This window comes from Embiotoca jacksoni, unplaced genomic scaffold (assembly GCF_022577435.1).
Source record: "Embiotoca jacksoni isolate LCO1_2020_lvr unplaced genomic scaffold, fEmbJac1.0.p SCAF_13, whole genome shotgun sequence".
Taxonomy (NCBI): Eukaryota; Metazoa; Chordata; class Actinopteri; family Embiotocidae; genus Embiotoca; species Embiotoca jacksoni.
The window spans coordinates 6,236,575-6,259,739 of record NW_027185263.1 but is presented as its reverse complement, the minus strand read 5'-3'; the positions used below and the strand labels follow the sequence as shown (position 1 = coordinate 6,259,739).

At 41.2% G+C, this 23,165-nt stretch overlaps 1 protein-coding gene across 1 annotated transcript in view; it reads right to left on the bottom strand.

Annotated features, from left to right (window-relative positions):
- kctd16b (potassium channel tetramerization domain containing 16b) overlaps positions 1-22,927 on the bottom strand; it is an 83,241-nt gene extending 60,314 nt beyond the window's left edge. Inside the window, exon 1 of the mRNA XM_069146047.1 lies at positions 21,092-22,927. Coding sequence (XP_069002148.1) covers positions 21,092-21,929 — 838 coding nt within the window. The 5' untranslated portion in view covers positions 21,930-22,927. The remainder of the gene's footprint in view (positions 1-21,091) is intronic.
- Between the last annotated feature and the right edge of the window lie 238 nt (positions 22,928-23,165).

The window sequence follows — 23,165 nt, the reverse complement described above, 5'->3', positions numbered from 1 at the left end:
AAGCTAGTGGTCCCCAGAGCACGCTGAGACACACATAAATTGAATTCAACAGAGAATTCCATTTGGGACCAGACATTTCCTGGAGCCATCAGCACTGGTATCATAACGTACAAAAGGCACCCAGTAAATTTCAGCCAGAACAATCACAACTTCAAAGGCCCCCACCCTGAAAGGGACTGTGAAAAATAATTTGCAGGCAAACCTTAAGGTCATGTCTCTCTGAGAGGTTGCATACTGAAGAGTTTCTTTTGGATGCTTGCAGACTACCTTCAAATGAACACTAGTGAAAACAAGATTCATCATTTGATCTTCCATCTTGTCTTTTCACAATTTCCTGCTGGATCTCTGATTATGTGTTGTACCCTCTGACAATAAGAGGGGGAGCAGCATTTTAAAATGTCTGAAAAGCTTTTGAGGGCAGTGATGATGAAGATGTAATTTTCAAACTTGGTGAGTCTCTCTTCTCTTAATCTGCGAGTTTTAGATTCAGATGTCACAGTTGTAAAGGTCACGTCTGTCCCGTTAACTGACAGATGCCACTGGGCAACATCTCCCTGGGTTATATTCCAGGACTGCAATTTAGATTTTTTTTCTTTTTTTTTTTTTTTTCTGTGTCAATTACTCTGCAGATTATTTTTATTTATTTGATTAATTATTAAAACACATTTTTGCAGACCACATTCACATATTCAAATATCTAACCAACAGTACAAGCATTAGCAACAAAGATTTTGTCAAAGGTAAATACAATCATGTATTTTTGCAGAATAAATCAAAATATGTTTCATAGAATTTATCTATCACCCACATCTTTTTTGTTCCAGTATAATCACATGCACATGGAAAAGCAGTATAAAGGAAAGTGGAGCCCCTTTGTGTACGTACATTTACGAGACACTAGAGAGATTTTCAAAACGCCAAATATGGACAGAAATCATACACTTGTACATTTTATAAGTATATTTTTACATATTTTACGTGTGAAAACGTGTGTATTTATTGAATAAGTCATATTCACTCTGTCACTTTCAAATCTTGCCTGAAATATTCTAAAACCAGATTCAAATTCTGCATAAAAAGTACTCAAATGTTCACCTATTTCAGTTTGTGGAACAAAAAAAGTTTTGTCGTCAAGTGTTATCAAATCCTTACTCTTAGGAAGCTTGAACTCTTGTTTGCTTAAAAAATCACTAAGATGGTTATTTTATTATCAAAGTAGTCCTTTTCTCAACTCTATTCCATACAAGTCTTTTACGATTTGGTAACATCTATTTTTTACTGTTTAAACATACATTTACAATATATCATATTTCTGTGGTATGACTTGGAAACTATAAAATCTTAATAAGTAAAATATGAGTGTCCCATATGGGGAAATTCAAAATTTCCTCTTGTTCACCAGGTCTCTCTCACACACACACACACACACACACACACACACACACACACACACACACACACACACACCAGTGGCAGTGAGCTATACATCGTGGTGGCCTTACCATACTGTAGTTATCAATTTGGGGTTCAATATCTTGATCAAGGACACTGTATTTCATGGTAAAAAAGAACCACAGATCAAGCCATAAACCGTGTGATCAATGTGAGACCTGCTTGACCTACTTAAATTGTAGGGCCATTATATACTGTAGAAGAAGAATCAGATGAAGTGTAACATGATTATTAGGTTACATCACATTTCTACGTTGTTTGTCAGTATCTCTGCATTGTACATGTGAATCCCTGTGTGTCTGAGCATCTGTGTGTACATATGTGTGCATGTGTGTCTATGCATACAGTATGTGTGGGCCGTGGAGTGGCAGAGTGGAGTCTCCAGAGGCACTGCCAGCCAATAGCCTCCCTGTCAGAGCGCGGCCTTATCTGATGATCCATGAATGCACGAGGCAGCAGTGAAAGCCATCCCATGGAGTTGAATTATCACTTGATAATACCAGATCAGATCCCCCTTTCATAACATATGACCTTATAATTTATGGTAGATACAATGCTCCGGACGCGCTGGGAATACTTCCCGCCGAGGGAGATTATAGACTGGGTTGGACCGACGTTTGTACCAGCTAGAAAAAAAAGAAAAAGTTATGGGGTAGAAGTGAATGAGAAATTCTCTCCCCCACTGTTGAGGTGCCTTTGAGAAATGCTTGTAATGTATACAGTAACTGCCACAGTGGAGTTTATTTAATGCAAATGGGAGAAGTCTCTTTCTTCTGAAAAGAGGATGAAACAATGCAACCTTTTCTTAAATTAAAAACTTTTTCTGATGGTAAAAACCACACATAATTTTCATGTTTGGCACACTGTATCTTGTCGAGCCCAATCTGATCTGTGTTGTTAAACATTTAAAATGTACCCTCTGCAAAACTTTTCTTTCTATTTCTTTTGTCTTACCACTTAGTGGTAAAAAAATGTCAAGCGCCTCTGGCAAAACATCCCATCATTCACTCTGAGCATCATTGCTAGGTGACAGTGCTTAAAAGTTATTGGTCGAGAGAGTGACAGTTTGCCCAGAACTCAAAATGAGAGCAGGTCAAATGGACTACACAGCTGAGCACTTACAATCACTGCAAAACACATCCAAAATAAGATATTCATTTTTAAAATCTGGACAACAGTTTTGACTTGAAAATAGAGAATAATCTCTCAAATATACAATTAGCAAGACTAAATAGTTTAGATTAAATCATTAATCTCCAAGAGGATAAAAGTTATAATAATAATAACAAAGCCACAAAGATCATGGGGGGTTACTTCAACAAAAGAAAAACTTTGCTGAGGAATTACATTTTATTGCATTTTATTCACGTTATCAGTTTGATCACTCATAGCAGATAAGGATTTTCAGAATCCTATTTTTTGTGCCCCTCACTTTTTACTGAAACTACCACAAAGTGTGACCAAAATGCTATTCTGAGTAGCCTGTAGTTATGACTGTGTGCTCACAGCATTTAGTCTTTACAAGTGAGCAGCGAGTGATTTACTGACCTTTTTCGGACCAGATATTTCCTCTCTGGCAACATTCACGCTGCTTTATGCTACTTGGAGGACATTGTTGAGGCTGTTTGCTGCTCTAAAAAAGCCCCCCATCATCTCTGCTTTTTATGGTTTTGATTTTTTTTTTTTCAAATACTTCTATCAATCTATGCAGTAAAGATAGAATTGAAATATTGTTTAATAACTTTAAAGGTTTGTTATTGACATTGGACTATTGGTTAGTGCATCGCAATGAAGTAATCAACGTGGCTTCAATTTTCAACCATGATAACCAATTTAATAACTGAAAATGTGTTAGATTATATGAATGTAATATTACTTGTATATTTGATTTACATTGTTTGTTTATTGGTTTTTGTTGAAAAAGTCCCTGATGCACAGAAGCCAGCCACCCATACACCCATACTACTGAAGTCTAATCGGCCAAAATAAGGTAACACATATGTGGGGGTGTACACAAAGATGTAAAGAGGGCTTTAACAGGGCATATCTATTCAATAAGTACCACTCACTCACTAAGTGAGTGGTACTACAGATCGGAGAAGGTAATAGTATGATTGAATTGTTGTATGTTTGACTTTTTACAATTGATTTAAAATTCTTAAACGATTCTAAATCGAAAGACCCTGAAATGTCTTTAAGTGACTGGACACCAGAGACATGCAGCAGTCTGAAATAAACTGAGCTACAGCTAAGCTTTTACCTGCATGAGAACCTGCAACCGGTCTATCAGTTTCAAAGTTATTCTGTATCAAATATAAAGACAGAGTCTTCATATCCTGTCACAGTGGCCTCCAGCTCCTTGTCTCCCCAAAATGAAGTCGCTCTGAGCCGCATTCATCACACCATAACCAAGTTGATCACAGGAAGTCCTCCGCTCAGCGTCAATGCACAAAGTCATCACTTCAGTTGACTGGTAGCTGCATGCAATATATGAGAGGCATCCATTCACATTAGCACCCCACCCACTCATACCACATCACTCACACTCTCTCTGAGCTACTCTATATTGGTAATGGATTCCTGTCTTACCGTAAGCATTAGAGTGTGTGCATCTGCGTGCGTTTGTGTGTGCGTGTTTTTTTTTTCTTCTCCAAAAGGTCCTCTCTCATTTTCTGGATGTTTAGATGGCAGTGTTCTGATTTCAATATCTGGATGTCACTACGACTCCTCTTGTAGTCATTCAGTGTCTGACTCAGATGAACAGGCACGTGAACACATACAAGCAGAGATGCAAACAAAAACTTAAACGAGAGATGCAGTAAATGTAAACAGACAGGCCCAAAACATGACTGACACAATCTCCTTTCAGTTATACACAGGCTGACAATTTCATGTTGAGCTTGAAGGTTCCAATATGAGGCATTTCTATCTGTGTTAGCTGGAGGACAGGAATAAATCATTGCGACGGAAGACAGAAAGGAAGAAACAGCCACGGAAATAGAAACAATCCAAAACAACTTGCATTCAAAAGCCAAAAGAGCAAAATCAGAACACAATTCACAGAGCAGACTGACAAAAATCGATTCATTCACCAGAAAAAAACTGGAAAAAGAAAATAAATAAATAACATGATTTTAAAAAAAAATTGTCCCAAGGCCAGCTAGTGCTTTTAATGTTGTATATAATCAGAGTTGAGATGTGTTGGAATTCTTGCTGTTTAGTCAAGTGCATTCTCAATTTGTAATGGGTTCCCCTAAGGTTGCAACTACACCAATAAAGTAGTTGGAAAAAAACAAAGATCCTGTTTATTAGTTTACCTTTCAACTATCATCAAAGATCACCAGCTTCATGTAAAAAAAAAAAATGCGATGAATATCCAAAATTAAATCAAATATTATTTTACCTGAGCATAAAAAGGCTCTGCAGATTAGCTTTGCAGATTATTTAAATTTGTATACTTAACACACTATATTGACATGATCCACAATGCCACTCAACTCCCAACAGTCCGGCCGTAGAGTCCGGTGTAGCAGTTAATGCAGCCTGGAGCCACTAGCCTCAGGCAGAAACGAGGAGCAGGATGCAGAGCTCTGAAAAGCTCACGTCTTTCTGAGTCAACTTGCCCAATTTCCTTTCAATTTTTAAACTTATACTCATCAGAACTTGCCTCACAGCTCCCTTTGGAGCTTATTTTTACATTTGAAACTGTGCCATCAAAGACCTGTAAACAGTCTTTGGTGTAATACATTTGCAAACTTCCCCTTTGAGGAGCCACATCAAGGCTTTTATGGTTACATATATACAGTATATGCAGCTACACCAATGCTAGAGCTAACATGTACATCCTGAAAAATGTAGCCACAAATTAGCGTGGCAGTACTCGCCTACAGAGATCTCACATGGAGACAACATATACTGTGGTCAGCTTGGGCTGCTTGTGTTCTCTTACATGCAGTGGGTTTTTTGATTGTGACAACATCAAGCAAGTTGAACAAAGTCCCAGTCCTCTCCTTTTCAATAAGAAAACTAATTTTGTTGTCTGGCCTGACCAAAAGCTTGTTCTATACAACAAGTCCACACGTCTAGATTGTTTGTTCCTATCCTCAAATAAAACCCTCGGAAGTGTTTCCTAAATTAGCACCCTGGCTATAAACGCAAGCTGCCTTATAATGTATAACGCATCCTCTAACTCTCTAACACATCCTCTTCCTGCTAGCAATGCATGAACTCTGAACTATAAATCACCACTGGGAGCATCTGTGGCCTTACAGCTGTGCACCGTGACAAGCAAGTACATTTATGGGGGTCGGGATTGCCTTTTAAAATAGGCAGAAGATGTCAGATCTGATACCCACCAGGTAATCGGAAGAAACTGTTGTTCTGCATTATAAGGATCTCTTCAGTTGTTTGGGCATTTTTAATTTCATGTTTGATTTCCCAGTATAGGACGCTGGCTCCCTGTGAAGGCACTCTGAGCACGTCCACCTGATAGAAGTAGAAGACCCTGAGGCAAACTCCAAACATGGTGGAGGGATTAAATATCCCATCTAACCAGGAAGCACCTCAGGATCCCCCAGGAAGAGCTGGAGGACGTGGGTGGGTAAAAGGGCATCTGGGTTATGTGCATAGTTTGCTGCAGCTGGACTGGACGGACTCTCATCAAAGATCACCAGCTTCATGTAAAAAAAAAAAAAAAAATGCGATGAATATCCAAAATTAAATCAAATATTATTTTACCTGAGCATAAAAAGGCTACCGTACTGATTTAGCTTTGCAGATTATTTTAATTTGTATACTTAACACACTATATTGACATGATCCACAATGCCACTCAACTCCCAACAGTCCGGCCGTAGATTCAGGTGTAGCAGTTAATGCAGCCTGGAGCCACTAGCCTCAGGCAGAAACGAGGAGCAGGATGCAGAGCTCTGAAAACATACGAGCTTTTGCTGTTTTGAAATTACATTTTTCTTCTGTGTTTTCATGCAAGAAAGTATTGAATGATAGAAGAACAGAGATCACATTGGATCACTGGACTATAAGGTCAGAATTCCAAAGATCAAAGTAACTGCATGTAGTAGAAACGAAAGCTGATTCAGTCATTTTGCAGTGGCAGGTGCTTTAGGGTGCAAATATGCTAAGATACAATAAGAAGTTGCCAGAGAGACCTGAAAAATTTACTCAAAATATGACCTTTTCTCCAACTTTTCTCATTTCACACTTGGGCAGCAATGCCTCCTAATTGGGTGTAGAAATACACCTAACTAGGAACCCAGCCTCACTTACATCTGACTCCTAGTCCTACTCTTCCTTCCTGTGCTGACCTTTAGAGGTTTATTTTGCAGTGTTGGAGGACCGACATGTCTGGTCGGTTAAGCCAAGCATTTATGTTAATAGGTTGAATGTAAGAGTTGCAAATTGCCGAGAAGTGCACCTTGTGTGCGGAGGGTAACTCTATTTTCATTTCTCTTGCTTGTTGTGACCCTCCCCTGTCTCTTTGGTATTAGTAACCACTCAAGACTACATGAAGATCTAATGGAAAAAACAAGAGAAAAACTGAGCCCACAGTGTGTGAGGAAGGATCAGAAAATAAAACAACAGAATAGACTAAAAAAAAAAAGAACAGCAGGACTGTTTTTTCTAGCTCCTGCTGATTTTACTCCTTGGGTACTTGGAGAGAAAAAGAAAAAGATAAAGACAGAGCATCGAAAGCAATGGCAACAACGCTAACAGAGCCAAATCACAGCTAAACCCAGATCTTGCAGGATGACGAGGGCAGATGAGAGGCAAATACAGACAGAGGGACAGTCACAAGGAGATAAATGCCTGGAGCAGTGACAACAGCACCTAAACCCTCCAGCTGTCAGTGGAGGACAGACGGGGAAAGAAAAAGAGGGACAGAGGAGGGTTAATAAAGGACTATAGAGTGAGACCGATGCTCAGAGCAGTAAGTCCAGTGAAAGAAACAGCAATACAAAACGTCTGCCGGCAGCTCGAGCAGTGGCAGCTATACCACTCTGTGCACTGTGTGATGTTTGAAATCAGTAAAACACCAGCCAGAGATTGTTTACGGAAGACAGAAGGCTGTGCTCTCAGCCCAGCACCTTGATCCTTTAAATGCTCCAGAGAAAACTGAAAAACATCTGATCTGCGCGACTGGCTGAGAGTCAAATGCTTAAAGCAGCAGCAGATACGGAACAGGAAGGTGAGACCTGAGAAGAAACACAAAAAAACAAAAACAAATATGCTTGTGGCATATATACTCTACGCCCACACGTAGATTTCAGTCCAGAACATATTTCTATGTTGCCAGTGAGCCAAATTTGAGTATCTACTGATAATTTAGCAAAGCAGTTTGTCGGCTTTAAAATGGTAATAACTGATGACTTTGCAACATCAGGAGACACATACACTAACACTGTCACTCGATAGTTAGCTGTGTACCAGACTGGATATCCAATCGATGTTTGTGTGTGGTTAACAGAAACTTGAGGAAGACATGTTCTTTTCTTCTCTGCTGTTCTTGCTCCTTTCCTCTTCTTCTTTCATTCACCAGTGTTTTGTGTTCTCCTTTCTGCCTCCTCTTTTGACTCTATCATTGGACATAATGCGCCATTGGTTTTACATGCTGCACGCTGGACACTTCAACAAATACCGAGAGCCCATGTGTTGTATCAAGCAGCACGGCATTGTGATGCTCCAAGTGTTACAGCAAAATCACCTGATGATAAAACAAATGAGGCAAAGCCTTCTAATAGCTTTGAGGAGTTATTAACATTAAAGCCCCAAAAAAGTGTTTAAAAAGATTTTTAGTTGCAAAGTTTCTTCAGCAAACACACCCTGAATATTTATTCTCAATCTTCAGTTTTGGTCTCATTGGTTGACAAACTCAATATGCATATTTATCTTTGACTTCGTGTTTTCTAGCCTATTTTTGGTTTGTTTGTCTGCACAATCTGGCACATCCCTCCAACTGTACAATCTCTTGCTGAAAAAAAACAAAACAAAGCACAGCTAATTCATGCGTGAAAGAGAAGTGAGGCTGGGTGTAGTTAAGAAAAAGAGTGGAGACGATCTGCTCAGAAGAGTGAGTGATGTCTGAGGACGGAAGGCAGAGTGACATTTCTTAATGGGTGTTGCATGAAAACAGGAGAGTGAGATCAGAGGAGTCCAGTGTCCTCCGTTCCACCTCACACACACTCAGGAACATACAACACACACAAAGGCCTAATCAAGGTGAATGAGATTTGCTCTTGAACAAGGACATGTCATTATATTATGCGACAACTACATTATTGCTCTGATCCCACCATTTTAACAGCGTGAAGCGTAGTGTGTTGGTGTGTGTGTGTGTGTGTGTGTGTGTGTGTGTGTGTGTGTGTGTGTGTGTGTGTGTGTGTGTGTGTGTGTGTGTGTGTAGGCATGAAAGAGAGAATTTTAATTATTAAAGGGGATCATTGCACCTAAATGTCAGCCTGTAACAGATTTAATTGGCTAAATGAGTTTCTGAGGTGATGGATGTAGATAATTGTCTTGCTCCATTTGCTTGTTTCTCATCCCAGCACACACGAGCCTGTTCGTGTACAAATGAGCCTCACCATGCTCCGGAGACCAGACTGAGACTGTCAGAGACTGTCAGTCTCTGGTGGTCTATGGCAGATACAAACATACATGCAGGCCTGCAGACCGGACTGGTGGTTTGTGTTGCTACATTGGTTGTGTTGACGTAGAAAGACACACACGGTTTACTAATCCCTCTAAAGCTTTGAACAGGTTAATCTGTCAGTAAACAATGTGTCTCTGGGCTAGACTGCTGTCTGATCTTATCGCTTTAATGCATGCAAGTGTGTGCGTTTGTGCGTATGTGCTGTTCGAGTGTTTATACCCCAATGCACTTCCTGTTGTCCTGCAAAAACAATTTGCCAACAGACCTCCTGTCTATGGACCATAATCACACAGGTTCAGAGCCAGCAAATCATCCTCTACACACAATTAATACTGGCCTGTGTGCTTAGGAGACCATTATACAGGTAGTATGTGTACATAGGACCCCAGGTAGCAACCCATTACTTTTGCAAACAAACATCCAGCACCACTTTGGGGAAGTCACACAGACTGCGCAGCCCTCTGTGAAAAGCACTCAATATTTCATTACAGCATGAATAGTAAACAGGAGTGTGGGCTCAATGGGATGATAGCAGAGGCTCTTGTTTTTTGTATTATAATTATTATTTTTGATAAATCATCATTGCTATGAGACAGAAAATATAACCTCAAACTCTTCAAATCCACTTGATGTTTGATCAAGCAAAACCATAACTGATCTGAGGCTGATGTTTTCTTCTTTATTTATTATTATCCCAAAAGTGCTCCTCCAGAGTTGTTTTTTATTTGTTTTCTACACTCGTGTGTTATGTGTAATACTTTTCCACTGGTCTGTGAAATTAATTGATTAGTGTGTACCAGAAAAATTTGGTCTAAAATTCCTGTGTTTTTGTTGTTGTTGTAGTCATGGTGTGAAAGGCCTTTATATGTGCAGATCTGAATGATAACTTTGGGCTACTTTCCCCAAATATTCAGGTTTTAGTTCTGCTTTCTCTTAGTGAGCCCCGGTGTATCAGTTCTTTACATTTATAAGATGTGAAATTTAAACTATTGTTTAAATGTTAAGGGAAAAACAATCCTTAATGATCCGTTCTAATTTAAAGTGTGTCAGCAGCACAACAGGCCATGCCATCTACTCCAGCAGGGGATATTCTTAAAATGCCCTGTTTTTCTCAATCACCACATACATGGTTACCCATAAATCAACAAGGCCATTGTTTTATTTGTCTAATGAAGAAAGCTGGTGAGCCATGCTTAAAAAATGCTGCAAATCATCTGAGAAGTAATGTGCAGAATCATTTTGGATTAAAAAATCTGGAATAATGTCAAATAATCTAGAGCATCGTTTTGGACAGCCCATAACCTCGTGTATCCTGTATAAACCCTGCAGGCTGTATGGGTAGAGTACATTTATTTTGGAGAACTCTGCGTTAGTTGTAGTTAATTATTTTTTTTGAAGAAGAAGTGACTGCCTTTGTACTGACTGTACAAGATGAACAAATAACTCCACAGAATTGTATTTATTCTCTTGGTGAACCGCAGTCCTGCACATATGGGACAGGCTGCAGCCTCAGTAAGAACGTGCATCCGCCCGCGCTGCTGCTAAGTTTGGCTTTCTAGGGAATGGAGAGAGCTGAACTCACGGGTTCAGGTGAGAACTTTGATCCCGCTCTGATAGACTTGCCCTCTAAATCCCCTTCAGTCTTAAAAGGGAGCTGCAGATGAAAGCAAAGCAAACAGATTAAAGACAAAGTTTTTGGCCATGAGGTGACTGGAGGTGCAGCTCAATAATAGCACGGGGTGTCTAATAGTTAGTGTGCTTGGTGTGCAGCACTTAGTCATGAATCCAGAGCCGTTAAACAAAATCTATCCTACTTCACCGCAATGGACAGAAGAGACACAACACGCCACCAAAGAGATTGCAGAGATATTAAGACACAGTGAGTGTGTTTAAGTGAGCGGTCTGATTTATAATACCTCCTCTAATGGGAGCCATTTTTCATCTGTGAGCTGTTTGTATAAATTAACCTCCAAGTGTGGGGGAGGGTGGGTCATGTGTGCTTGCATGGCGAGCAGATGCCTATGCGTGTGTGTTGTAATGGACAGGGAGATTCACAGCTACTTAGGGATGAAATGGCGATGACAGTATGCTCTGGCAAGCAGCTGAGTACTCTAAAATGACACAAAGGGATTACTAATGAGACCTAGTGTAGTGTTGGAATAATCCTCTGCAGTGGCATAACTTCAGGTGCTGCCTGCTAAAGACCATTTCACAATTTTAATGCAGTACACCAGGCCTTTGTGATTATCAAAAAATGTCTGTAAATGCCTCCACACTGTTCTCTGGAAGTGTACCTGTTATGACTAATAATCAGTCTCAGGTATCCGTCTAAGAGGAAATGTAACGGTGATAGCATGAGAACAATCATTTGTCCCATCCTCTCCAACTCTACAACACCGTGAGATTTTTGACATTTATTTGCAACTTTTCCTATTATGATAACCGATATAGAAACTAAATGCTCCCCTCTCTCCCCTGTACCAACTATGATGGTACATTTTTTATCAAAGATCCTGATGAGGCTTGTATCACAAATTACGATTGTAATTTCTACCGGAGTTAATTTCCTCTGGAGTTACTACATTACTGCCTCACACTCTCTTAATGGACATAAAGACTTCATTGCTACAAATGAAATGCCACTGACATTCTGCCCTCGGAAGATATAAAGCGCTGTGGAATGAAATTACAGCCATATGACCGTATGCTCCATCAAGCTGTGGGCAACTGCTGTTTGAGTGGCAATGTGTGATTCTAATGAGGGACAGAGGACTAAGAATTGATCCCAAACTGTGAAATTGTGTCATTAATATTAATTAGGACCGCAAATAATTTATATTATCGAGCAATCTGTCGATTCTTTTCTCTGTCAATCCATTAACTGTTAGCTCTTTAAGAAGTCAGAAAATAGTGAAAAATGTTGCCCAGTGCTTCCCACAGCCCAAAAAGATGCAGCCTAAAATGTCCTGTTTTGTCTGGACTAACAGTCTAAAAACCAAAAGATAGTCAGTTTACTATCATGGAGGACTTGAGGAAGCAGAGAATATTCACATTTAAGAGGCTAGAATCAGAGAATTATGGCATTTTTTTTATAAAAAAAAAAAGAACTCAAAACGGTTCGATTATCAAAATAGTTCGCAATTAATTTTCTGTCAATCAACTAATCGATTAATGGCCTCATTCTTGAAGAACCCAAGATATCAAGGAACATTTTCTAACAGCACTCAGAAGTTACATGTAAACAAACTCACCTATTATCAACATTTTCCGAACTAGATGTATTTGATTCTTTACACCAAATCCTCTGCTTGAGAAATTTGAACAAAAGGCAGCAGACATTAATCTGAACTGTGACATGCACTCCCAGGGTGAAAACAGATGTTGCCGTGATTAGGTGATGCAATTACAGATGCAATCGAAATTCTGTGTATCCCTTACATTGTGTTTTCAGCCAATCTGGGCTCTCGCGTAGCGGAGCTATTAAAGCATTGATGCATTGCAGGAGCCAGCCGGTGAGTTGAGCGAGTGAAGACGCTCTCCGGCTGCAGTTTCTGTCATTATAGCAGCGCTCCACACCTCGTCGCACCACAGAGCTCTTATTCCAACACAACAGGGGAAGAGCATCAGCATTATATCAACTGTGCCCACCACCACAGTGAGAATAGAGTGTCGAGAGTCACAGAGGAATGGAAAATGGACTGATAGACGACAAGGAGAGGAGAGAGGCGCAGAGGACTTAGGGAAGCTTGTTGTTGATGCCCCAGTGTTCACTTCCTCTTCTTTTTCTCTTTCTCACTCTCTTTTTCTTTCAGAGCTCTGTAGTTCCCTGTATCCTCCAAGGGATGGGGATTATGGGAATCTACGTTACGTAGCTACACTAAGCTTCCAGGGGAGAAGGTCAAGGGGAGGCTGGACAAACAAGAGAGTCCATCTTCTTTCTGTGACCCATTTGCCCTTTTTCTATTCTTTCTTCTATCCTGTCCTCCCCTTACTTTCATATAACCCATATCACTCCCTCTTCCAAATCTTTTCATTCACAGATCATATCTCCCTCTCCCGGCTCTACTGCTGCTTTAAATGAATAATGCATTTTTTTGACAAAACAGAATTAACACTTACTATATTAAATGTTGTTTCTTCTAACGGAAAAATATTCCCAGTGTCTTTTTAAACATTTTTGGCGAGGAAAGGAGAGGGTCATCTCTGCTTTCATGTCTTCTCTGTATTCTTGCCTCAGTCAAAAGTATCTTCCTTGCCTACAGCTTGTACAAAATGCAGCATCTCTATTTCTTACTGGGAAAAAAAGGCAGTCTCGTGCCAGTTTCATTTAGCTTTAACCCTGCAAAACAACATATGACTGTAAAAGCCAGTAGTAAGAAAACAAATCCATATGTCCAGTATATATATAACCCTGTAAATACACTATTCTGCAAGTGGAGTCTTTTTAGTTTTTTTTAAATGGGCCCAATATTACTGCATAGACTGTAGCTGGGAGTTCTGTACCTTTGATAGCAAACTATCATTTATGTTGCCTTGAAGGTTGATACATTTAAAAGGCTAAATATGCATCATCTTTTCAAATTCATATTTTTGTTAAGCTTTCACATAAATAAATAAATAAACATAAATAATAAATTAATTCTTATTGGTGTCATTTTTGGTTCTGACCTTGATTTTATTCTAATTTGCATAATGTTTTGGGGAACTGTTTTTTTGTATTCCTTTCTAAAGTACTTTTTGGTTGTTGGTTTTAAAACTATAATATAAATTTAGATCAGTGGTTGTAGTAACAGTAAAACAGCCACTGGTATGACAGTACCGCAGCTGTATTTGTGTCAATCTTATTGGTTGTAGTGGTATTAAATATGACAGTATTTATACTATATATATATATATATATATATATATATAGTATAAATACTGTCATATTTAATATATATATATAAACAGTATAAAAGTAACACTTCTTATACAATTGTAATGGTGGTCGTGGTTGTCCTAATTGCAGCATCAATAGAGTGCAGGGGAGTCAGTCAGAAGAATAGCCGTGTTTGTCTCTTCGTTCATACATCAAGCAGTGTTCTCCATCTTCCTCGTCTCCCCTTCCGTTCTGTCTCGGTCATAATAATGCAGAGTTGAGGTGTGTGGTGGTGGACTCCCCCTGTGGAGCTGAGGCCAGGGTAGCAGCTGCCCCTATCAAGACTCTCCTCAGAGCTGTCATGGCCTGTCTGCTGCTCGGCTAATCACTTCCTACAGGCCTGCAGCATGGGGTCGCTGCTGCTAATGCCATCAGTGGCTGGTCTGGGAGAAGCTCGCAGGATGAGCGTGATGTTGTTTCATATGGTGATGAGCATGCGTCTGCCAGTGGGTGTATGTACGTGTGCCAGCGTGTGTTTGTGTGTAAGGGGCTGGCGGAGTGCAGGTGTGTTTAGCTAGCGGCTCCACGGGTGTGCAAATGCCTCAGATAGTGCAACATGGGTCATGCATTGAGGCCACACACACACACACACACACACACACACACACACACACACACACACACATACACAGACCATAACCGCTGCCACCTGCCAAAACAAATTTGCCACACAAAGAGTTATTCATCTGTGTGGAACAAGCTAATGGCACAGTGTGTCACACACCAGCCTACATGGTCATATGAAAGTGGCCATTTGTGATGGCACATAATTCACTCGCTGGCATGTTCTGATGCAGTACAAATAAAGCCTGCATGGGAAAATACAACCTGAGCCAGAAACTAGGATTTTCATATCTCATATCAGCAGACTTTAGAAAATGTGTCCTTTTTTTTTTTTTTTTTTTTTTTGCCATGTGGATGTTATTGTGTTGTTGGATGGTTCTGTTGTGGTCAGCTCTGTGATGCCCTACGGTGATTTCACTGAAGCAACTGTCAACAGAAATGATTAATTATCAGTCACTCTGGCCTTGCAACAAATTGGTAAAAACATTTTGCCTTCTAGGGGTTTAGAGGCCATGTTGAATTTGAATAACCGATAAGAGATTGATAGGTGCAATCAGAGGAGTGTGGAATCCAGTGCAACAGATAGCAAGCAAAAAGAGGATTGAAAGAGATAAAGGAGGTTCAGAGTTGTAAATCTAAGCTGGCAAAGTTGTGTCACTCAAATTGGGAATGGAAAGTGAATTACCTTTACAACTCCTGTTGTAGAGCCCTTAAGCAAAGCGCTTTATCCCCAAAAAATGTGTTGATTGCATGGAAGTTTTAGACCAGGGGTGTCAAACTCATTTTAGTTAAGGGGCCACATACTGCCCACTTTGATCTCAAGTGGGCCAGACCAGTAAAATCATAGCATAATAACGCATACATAACAACAATATTTCTCTATGTTTAAATCATTGGTGAAGGTTTTTGGATGATAAACCCTATTTTAAGGTCTTTCTACAATAAACTAGAAACATAAAGAGCAAAAACTCAGACATCAGCCCACTGTTTATCTGCCCCGGCTCTCCTCTGCAGATTCCCTCGCTTTGTGACGCGTTTGACGTCAAACGCGTCACAAAGCGAGCAGCGAGCACTTCTGCCTCGGGAGCAGACATCGCATTTACGCTGTTTTTGAAGCAATTACTGGATCGATTAAAAAAAATTACAAAACGTTTGTACTCATAAACCTCCATATTCTCATAGAAATGCAATTTATGTCTTTCTGTAATTTTCACACTTCGCAAAGTCATCCGGCGGGCTGAGCTGGACCCCCTGGCGGGCCGGATCCGGCCCGCGGGCCGTATGTTTGACACCCCCGTTTTAGACCTTTTCATCATATTTTAACAAGCAAACATTTGATTATCTTTGAAATATGCCTATTAATAAAAGTGAGCCTGTCTTTTTTAAACTTCTGACATCTAGTGACTGGTGTTCTTTTTTTTTCTTGTTTTTTTTTTGCTATTGAAGTGTCATTGGACCATGATCTAAAAAGCTCCAAATTATTTGAAATAAATCCTTCCACTGTGAGGAACGTCATCTTTAAGAGCTGTAGATTTCAATCGGCAATTTTTTTCCATGTCTTTAACCCATGAGTGAACTGTAAGATTCAAAAAGAAGAAGAACATCCCTAAATTTATCACAGGAACTGCAGATAACTCTTACAACTGTTGATGTCAAAGGGCACAAGTCTTCAGTCTGAAAGAGATTGCACAAATTTGAGAAGCATAAAAGAACATCAGAGCAAAACTGCAGTTTTTCAGTGAACATACAGACAACTACCAGGCCTTTTTAAATAATGTGCTCTGGACCAGAGAATTAATGATTGAGATGTTTCGGAACAGTACCATCAGACATTTTTGGCACAGACCAAAGGCAGCTTATAAGGAGAAGAACTTTTTTCCACCCGTGCGGCATGGAGGTGGAAATGTTCTGGTCTGGAGCTTATTCGCTGCCTCGGGATTTATTTAAGTAATTTTTTTCATCAACTGAGGGAATTCTACATGGAAAAGTGGTCAGCAAAACATTATTAACATAGGCAATTATTTCTGCTGAAGGGGGCAATAGTAGCTTAGACAAAGGTGTGCTTACATTTTCCACAGACTAATATTATAGCTATTACTATTTATATTGAACAAAGGATTGAAAAAGATAATTGTGTAGTTTAAGTACAGAGGTTTTATTGTACACATAGGTCAAAAAGGCCAACAATTTCTGTGGATGTACTTATTTTTTCACATCACCGTGATGCAGGTCCCTGTAGACAGATATATAAATGGAAAATATTACAGTGAATCTTCCAATCAGGTCAGTTTGCTCCCAGATTTAGCTTCCTGTAACACAGTGGCCTTTTTCTCTACTGGATTCTCAAAAGATGCTCAGCTGACCAAAATAAGCAACAGGGTTTAAATGAAAAGCCACCCTATGTGAGAGCTAAAAGTAGATGACTCACAACTACATTCGTGGCCAAAGCTGTATGAACAGTTGAATATTGGATAGCTCATCACAAACAATGGGCGTTAAAGTAATGCCATAACAGCCTCCACTCCTCTTTCACAAAGATGCCCATTCAGCCAGATAAGTATTAGTGATGTCGAGCAGTAAAGTTTTGAAAACCCGGCTTGCAGGCGATGTTATAATTAACCCTAAAGATGTTCAGTAAGGTGAAGTGCATGGCTCTGTCCGGGCTGCTGATGTTTTTCCACACCAAGATAGGAAAATAATTTATTTATGGATCTTGCCAGTGCACAGAGGCGTTGCCATTTTGAAACAGGAAAAGACCAACCGCTGCAAAAAAAATTTAAAAGCCCACTGTTGTCTGTAACATACGCAACACAAAAGAACAGCCCCAGATCAAAAGTATGTAGTTATACTTTTGTTTAGCTCGTCCAGAAAATCTAAACACAATGTGAGGAGTACAATCAGTTGTTGCTGTTGTGTCTCCAGTATGGCCAACAGAAGGTGTTGTAAGGAGAGGCACAAACGGAAAGAGGCAGACAAAATACCTAAACCGTGGAATGAGAGAGCTGAAGGTGAAAGTAAATAACCAATCATGAAGACAGACAGATCGACAGAGATATGAATAAGAAGCAAGACAGGAGGCGTGACGGTGCAGTGAGGCATGTAAAGGCAACTGGTGCCGCCACAGCGCTCCTTGCCCCCGAGGCGCAAAGAGCAAAATGAAGCCGGGGAGAGGGAAGGCGGGAACCAAGGGGAGAGAGAAAAGCCGGGTATGATTGACTAGAGAGAAATGAGAAGACATGAAAGGAGACGAGAGAGAGAGAAAAGACAGGGAAAGCGAGCGAGGATGCGGGAGGATGAGGAGGGGTGTGTGTGTGGGGGGGAGGGTGGGGAGGGGGATTGAGCGGGCCAAAAATGTGACAGGTAGATAAACAAGAGACGGTCAGTGACTGCATTTAATCCACTGGGTGACTGCAGCATTAAACAAACTCCCTGCATGATTCTCTGTGTGCACGCATGCTTACCTGTGTGCATTTGTGTCCTCGTGTCTGTCCGTGTGTGCAGACCTGCCTCTGTGACTACGCCTGATTACCCGCATTACTCTTGCCTCTGCGTGAGTGTGTACTTCTTTTGCGTAGCTGCATGTAGGCTTCTGTGTGGCCGTGTGCAACGAGGTACGGGCCCAACACATCTGCCACTGTTTGCGCCCTCGCTTGTGAGTGTGAAGCCAGTAACAAGCTGAGCATTTGTCAACAAAGCCAGAGAGCAGTTGTTGTTTGTCAGTAAGCAAGAGGAGGTCTGCAGAGGCGGCCCGCAGACACACTGCTAGATATTGCATTAGCAAGGTGTGTGTGTGTGTGTGTGTGTGTGTGTGTGTGTGTCAGCAGCCCTCACCACCACTTGATTTGGCTTGTTAGTGCTACTTATGGGGGTTATGAGAGCCAAGAGCCATCCAGTCATTGTGTTTCATGCAGGCCGTTAATGTAGAGCTCATTTAGCCTGGACCCAGCCCAGCAAATCGTTCTTGTGTGTGTGTTGTGTGTGTGTGTGTGTGTGTGTGTGTGTGTGTGTGTGTGTGTGTGTGTGTGTGTGTGTGTGTGTGTGTGTGTGTGTGTGTTTTTTAAAGTTCTGTTTGCTCTGTGACCATGTGATCATTTGACTCATGTGATTTATGGGGCTGGCAGTGGTTGGTTTTCCCTAAGCTGGTGGTGAACGCACGATTCAGTGATTTCTAACCAGGGGTCCTGGCCCCTGTCCCAGCTATTAGAAAGGAAATCTTGGACCAAGATGAATAAAAAGATATTTTAGGGATGTGTGTGAATTGTAGAGATTATTCTAAAATGTCATTAAACACAACTTGAGCTTTCTTTTAGCCACATGAAAATCAGCATTTTAGGGATGTTTGCATATCATATCGTGACTTTTCACATGCCAAACATCTGGAGGACTGGGCTTTGAACCGAAACAACAAAGCCAGTGGTACTAGGAAGTGGGTTATATCTCCTTCTTCTTGAACTGAAAATTTTATCCCACCAATACAAAACAGTGTCCACTGCTCCATTACAGTTGCCAAGAGTACCAAAATTATCTGTGCTGTAATTACAAATGACTTGGAAATAAGGATGGAATAGGTATTTAGAACTAGAATGCCTGCTGCTACAAACTGCAGTAGACAAACGGATTATTATGATTGTTCTTTTTGCAGGTTTGATACAATCATTTTTAGGGGATATTTTAAGTCTTCATAAAGTGTTCAAATATCAACAAAACCCACATCTCTTCAGCACTAAACACATGAAAAAACTGAGATATGTCCATTTTACAAGTGCTAGCAGAGAGACTAGTCAGGGTCACAACTCTTGTTTTGAATATTATCTAAGAGGAGTGTACTCGGAGTCATTCGTGAATATCATGATAGTTGTCTTGATACAATGATCTGAAAAAGTGTTGGCAGCTTCTCCAGTTTTATTTACAGCAGGAGTCAGAACAGTGTGCATTGTTTCATCTCACTTATGTAACAAGACTTGATTCAGTCTTTTGGGATTTTAACATAGAAAACCACTAACACATATTTTCACATATGTTCAACTGACTTCTCTGAGGTAGTTATGGTAACTAATTTATGACTAAAACAGGGTCCCATAGTAACAAATACTCATAAAGCACATACTGACATACTTGCTACTGAAGTACATTTAGGAGACATTTAAAGGGGGGGGGGGAGCAACAACTATCTTGGAAAACATGAGGGGTGTTATCTGTTCCAGTATATCTGCACAGCTCAATGTCAGATACATTATATCACAAAATTAGCAGAGCTTCTTGTAATTCACAATGCAGAATAATATGTCTGGCACTTATCCATCCTCCCACAGCATGTTGCAGGACTCTATGAATGTGGGATACAACAATCAAATTTGAGGCCTTTTTTTTTAAGAATCTTTCATTGCTTCACAAAAAAATGGCCACAGGTGTCAATATGCTGGCAAAGCTTCATCATAGAAGTTGTTTATTCAGGTACTGAGAACTTGAGCACATACACTGTATCACTATAGCGGTTGTAAAAGATTATACGCCGTCAGATCAAAGAATATAGGATATTTTGTTGCATCATAAAATCTTATGAGAGCCAATATAAAAGTAACAATGTCTTCTTCACTATACCACTCTGCCAGAATCCGAGCAGCTAGTGAGCAGCAGAGATGGAGAAACGGAAGGACAGCAATCGCAAAGCCAGAAGGAAATGCAAGAAGTTGAAAGGATGGGCTGGATGAAAGCAGAGAGGAGGTGGAGTAGCAAATTGCACCGTGATGAGAAATGGTAAGCATTGACAAGTCATTGCTCTGATGACTGCCGTGGCTCAGATGGGAGTGAAATTATTCAAATCTGGTTAAATCTTATGAAATATAAACTAGCTTGCAAGAATGCGCCGAATGCTGCAACATGCTGTAACAGGTTTGAACACGCCGAGATCAAAATATGAACTAGCCTGTTAGTTGTGTGTTTGCTGCAAAGGTTCCATTGTTTGCATTGGGAGATAACGACACTTTGGCTCAACCCCAATTAGGAGAAGTCATCTCTAATTGGTTGTGTTCCTCAGGGCTCAGACAAAACTGGAGACTCCAACTTTGACGCTGCCTGCATTTTAACCTAAAACATGCAGGCTACCTGCAGGTCACAAACAAGTGGAGTCACCTGCAAGGCATTTTTGTATTCTCTGTGTCTCTCATGAAAATGCATGCTGTTGATTAACAAGTATTTTGACCGTGCCCAGCCAAACTTACAAAATATCTCGAATAAGTGCACTGTATAACACAGAAACAATAGAAAGCAGTCTGATCGCGCTGTTTGTCGCACACTGAAAGTGTTTGCTGCACCCACATCCTTCAGAAGAAACGTTGTGCACAGCCAGGAAGGCCCACTCATCCCCATTAAATGTCTCTCCCGCGCTAGTTGAAAAGCCATGTGCGCCTTCTTGCGGTGATCCAAGTTTGTGCGTGAGTGCATGCTTATGTAATTTGACCTTCTGTAACATGAACAAAGGTGTGACTTACGGTAGAAAACGTATTCTGTGTAGCTGGACCAGATCTTGTCCTCCGTGTGCTGGTTGACAAACGAGGCTGTGACTGACGAGTTGCAGGCCACCATTTGGAAACCACACTCCGACAGCATGTCAAAAGACCTCTCCAGGTGCTTGAACTTGAGGTAAAACCGGGAGGTGTACCGATCCGGGGTCCTATCCGGGTCCCTGCTCTCGTTCAGAGTCTCCCCAAACACTTCTTTAGCAAGGGCCACCCTGCCGCATATTAGTATCCGAGGTACCCTCCTGAACTTGGCGTCACTCTGACTCTCTCGGCCCGTGGTGCACGACCCCCGGTACCCCACCGTGATAAAGCCGCTCTTTCTATCCGCGGGGACTAGAGAGGGGGGCGGGCACTGCCGGTGGTCGCTGCCCTGGGACCCATCTTCATAGTCGCTTTGGAAGTAGTCGTCCGGGCTCTGCTTGATATCCTCAGGGGTCAAGAGTTTCACTAAATCGGGCAGCTGGAAGTACTCCGCCTCTTTCCTGAGCCTCCCTCTCTCAGGGAAGTGGTCCGGGAGGACGACCTGCTTGTCTCGGAGGTAGTCCAACACATATCGGAATAAAAACCCATCTCTGTCGATGAAATAACGACCCTTGGGGTCTCTCGCTAAGTCATTAGATGCGTCTTTTTTGGAGGAGAAGATCTTACCAAGTAATGAATTCGGGGTGCTCACCAAAGTTGAGTGACGCGTGTAATAAACCTGACCCCCTACGTTTAATTCAACAACATCTGGGAAACTGTTCTGAACTGATGCCTGGTCTTTGGGGTTAGTCCTACAGTTTCCACTCAGCGCCATCGTTTCCGTCATGAACAGCTACAAACAGCTGAACGGCTGTGCACCTCTTTGCGCGGCGAGTCTAAAAAAAATAAAGAGTATAAAAAACAACGATGGATCAGTGTCAAAAGTTGCCCGAGCCGTGTCCTCTGTTATTCTGACGCAGGGCCTCCAACTTCATCTCACAACAATCTGAATAAGCTTCTTTTTTTTTTTTTTTATCCATCCATTATTACGCCCCAGTCTTTAGCAGTTGTCGAAACGTGGGAAGGGAGGTGGCCGTCGAGATTGTCCCCCTGTCAATTTTAATTTTTTTTTTTTTTTTTTAAAGGCTGAGATGGGTAACTTAGATGAGGAAACAATCAGCGTTGCGAGAGAGGAAAAACGTATCTGAGCGCATCAAAGCCTTACATTAGTGGCTATAGGACTCCCACCGCCTCTGGGAAAAGAGCATTACACGGGTAACCGGCAGAGGCTGAAAGAAGCCTATTACCCCGAATGAAAATACAAACTTGCCTTTTTTTTTTTTTTTTTTGCTTCTGGGAGTATTATCCAACACATATAAATCCTTCTCCACACGCGCACGCAACCAGGAAAAAAAAAAAACGAGGAAAAAGTCGAACAACTTATTTCAGGATATAGTCCAAACAGAGGAAGGTGCTGATGCGATGTGGTCACTTTTGTTTTCTGTTGCAACTTCCCTTGAACACAAGAAGATTTCCCGGGCTGTGGGACTGACAGGAGGAGGCACAATGCCTTTCAGTAACGAGAAACTTCGCAGAGATTGCGCAGACAGTCCTCTAATGATTTTGTCTGTAGCCTGTCACTAAAGGCATGCCGCCTGGAATAAACTAAACCCCGTCCTCGGAAAAAAAAAAAAAAAAAAAAAAAAAAAAAGCTTTTTGCTGTCTTCAGGAGGTGTTAAAATCTCAAGTCAGATTTTTTTTTTTCTTCTTCTAAAAGCACTAGAGAGGAGCGACCCGCTGCTGCTGGCTGCTTTTACTGGGATCTGTCCGCGGTGCTGAAACGAGCATCTCACCCCCCCCCCCCCCCCTCTCTCTCTCTCTCCTTCCTCACCCTCCCTTGCACATAGTCGCACCGCCTCCCCTCCCCGACAGAGTTGGGTGGTGTCTTCACGGCTGCCCCCTCTCTCTCGCTCCCACACACACACACATGCACACGCATCTGTATAGAAAAAGGCAAAAGTCACTGAACACTACACTGGGCAGAAATCATGTGTCCCTCGGGTTTACTATAGTCCTGTATATA